General features: G+C 46.7%; 1 protein-coding gene across 3 annotated transcripts in view; it reads right to left on the bottom strand.

Moving 5' to 3' along the window:
• The window catches only part of LOC147014664 (glycine receptor subunit alpha-2-like), a 78,071-nt gene that overhangs the window by 65,012 nt on the left and 10,559 nt on the right, over nt 1-2,500 (bottom strand). For all 3 annotated transcript variants that reach the window (XM_085852822.1, XM_085852823.1, XM_085852821.1), the window contains exon 2: nt 408-538. In XM_085852822.1, the coding sequence (XP_085708948.1) occupies nt 408-486 (79 nt within the window). In that variant the 5' untranslated portion in view covers nt 487-538. The remainder of the gene's footprint in view (nt 1-407; nt 539-2,500) is intronic.

Below are 2,500 nucleotides of genomic sequence, written 5' to 3'. Positions count from 1 at the left end.
TGGAGAAGGATGAGTTGGAATGTAAGAAAGAACAGCCATTGGACAAAACATTCCACCATCGTGTCTGATAAACATTCGGTGATGTAATATGACTATCTGAGGACAAAAGTCCCCAAATAAATCAGCATGTTGCCCTCATCAAAATAAGTAGTTTTGACATCGACATAAGGCACCATGTGAAGGGCAGCTCTCCGGAGAACAGCATGAGATGGCTCAGCTCGAGAACCCCGAAAAATGGTTGTGACGGTGGAGGTGGGTAGCGTCTTAGAGGGGGGTTAAGCTTTCATTTTATCTCAGTCAAAACTCCAATGTGATCAGACAGAGCACAGAGGAGAGAATACACAAAATCAGGAATATTAAGAGGAGATCAAAAGCCATTTTAATAGCTCACAGGTAGATATACACACCTTTGAAATGCGGTCGGATTCTGGCATCGTATCCAGAGGTCTTCCCCATCAGCTTGTCCAGGAAGTCGGAAGTAGACATTTGGCTCTTTACTGTTGTCCTCGAAGCTTCTGAGTCCCTGGATGTAGCGATGCTTAATGGGAAAATGAGGAAGTAACAAAGTGAGAAGAAGGAGGGAGGTTGAGGTCTCATTTAAAATTGCATGCACAGTATAATCTCAGCCATTAGATAACCATTTCATCTGTTAAACTTTTGGAAAGAATTACACAAGAACTCTTATGTTCATTTCGTCTTTCATGTTGATGGTAATTGAATGAATTAGTTCAACATTCCAGAAGAAAATGATTATTCTTCAGCAATGAGCTCCACCAATGCACACCAAAGGGTTGAGAAAAGTCTTATCTTGAAATATGGTTCTTTAACAGCACCAATTATTACCATCTTGTGGGGTCGGATGTGGAATGTTTTGGGCCCAAGTCTTTCACGAACGGGCTGGACCGGCCTGTTGTTCAACTGGAGTTGATTTTGGGTGAGAAGTTTTAATTGATTTAGGGTGCCAGCTATATCTCGCCGACTCCTTGTGTAAGACATCGTGGGATATTTAACGTCCGCAAACACCCTCGCTCGCAGAAGGATCCTCAATCCTCCTTCTTAACATCCATCCGAGGGACGGTGCGCACCTTGATCCATCCGAGGGACGGTGCACACCTTGATGCCTCGCACTGCATGTGAAACACCAGGTTGACGGTTTATAGCTTCGTCTGGATTCAAACCCAGGCCAGACCGCTCAGAGGTGAGTGTGCATACCACCGAGATGTGCCAGTCCCCCAGAGGTCAACTTGAAATGTGGATTTCAAATCCATTCCAATCATCCTTCCATTACACTCTTACCTGCATCAAAGTTCCTCACATAAATGGATGAAATCAGGTGTGCTGTTTGCCATGGGAAGCAAAAGGCTGGCTCTGACGAAGGGTGGACACCCGAAACCCCCAACTTATCCTTGCTCCCCATGGCAGTTAGCATACCTCAATCAACGTCTTGTTAATTCCATCTATCATTCTACCTGTGCGCCGATGCAGATCGATACTAGGCTTCACCAGCAAGACTAGTTCTTCATTCTTCGTTTTTCACGTAAACAATGGCAACAAAGGGAAGTAATCTACAGACAGAATATATTTTCAAGTGTTTGCACGTTTGTACTTCAGAATCTGGGCAAGGTTTTAACCTCACATTACTGTACGTTGGCCTTGACGTCCATTTTGAGGCCACTAAAGGCCGCTATAAAGTGTATATTGGGATGTGGGGTCAGGCGGTGCTGCCGCTGGCCCGCAGGCTAAAGGTAACCACCATGAGGCCAGTAACTCCATCGATCATCAACGTCCAACACGTCCTGAAACCACCGCCGGGAAAAGCTCACTCAGCCGGGCAGCGTCGAGTAGCCCCCCCTCCCCCTCCCTCTGGCAGCACCGGGTAGTGCCCCTGATGGATAACTCCCCTCCCCCTTCCCCCTCTGGCAGCACCGGGTAGTGCGCCCTGATGGATAACTCCCCTCCCCCTTCCCCCTCTGGCAGCGCCAGGTAGTGCCCCCTGATGGATAACTCCCCTCCCCCTTCCCCTTCTGACAGCACCGGGTAGCCCCCCCTGACGGATAACTCCCCTCCCCTTTCCCCCTCTGGCAGCACTGGGAAGCCCCAACTAGTTTCCTATATCTGTAATCCCGCATAACACAATTCCCTTTGCTCTGATGTTTGTTATTGCATCGCTGTGAGGGCGAGGTCCAGGTGATGTGGGTCCCCAATCTTTTATTTTATTTTTTTCCAAAGTTATGCAAACCATGAATCTTTCCATTATTTTTACATTATCTTGATTCATGGTACAGGCCACAAATCTGTATCGTGCAAAAAAAAAACATTAAAAATGTTGGCAACCTTTGCTCGCGATCAAATCCTCGTGAGGACTTCATGACATGAGCTTCCAAGAGGAACTATAAAAGCTCATGATCACTGTGGTCTTATTCTTGTTCTTTGTTTTTAACACCTAAAGACCGTTTTCATTCTCCATGAATTATTGAATCCCGTGGCTCCACAACCGATC

Source organism: Eptatretus burgeri, chromosome 13 (assembly GCF_056783735.1).
Source record: "Eptatretus burgeri isolate ZD-2024b chromosome 13, Ebu_testis_v1, whole genome shotgun sequence".
Taxonomy (NCBI): domain Eukaryota; kingdom Metazoa; phylum Chordata; class Myxini; order Myxiniformes; family Myxinidae; genus Eptatretus; species Eptatretus burgeri.
Note: the sequence above shows the minus strand (reverse complement) of the source record. Positions and strands in the feature narration are given on the sequence as shown.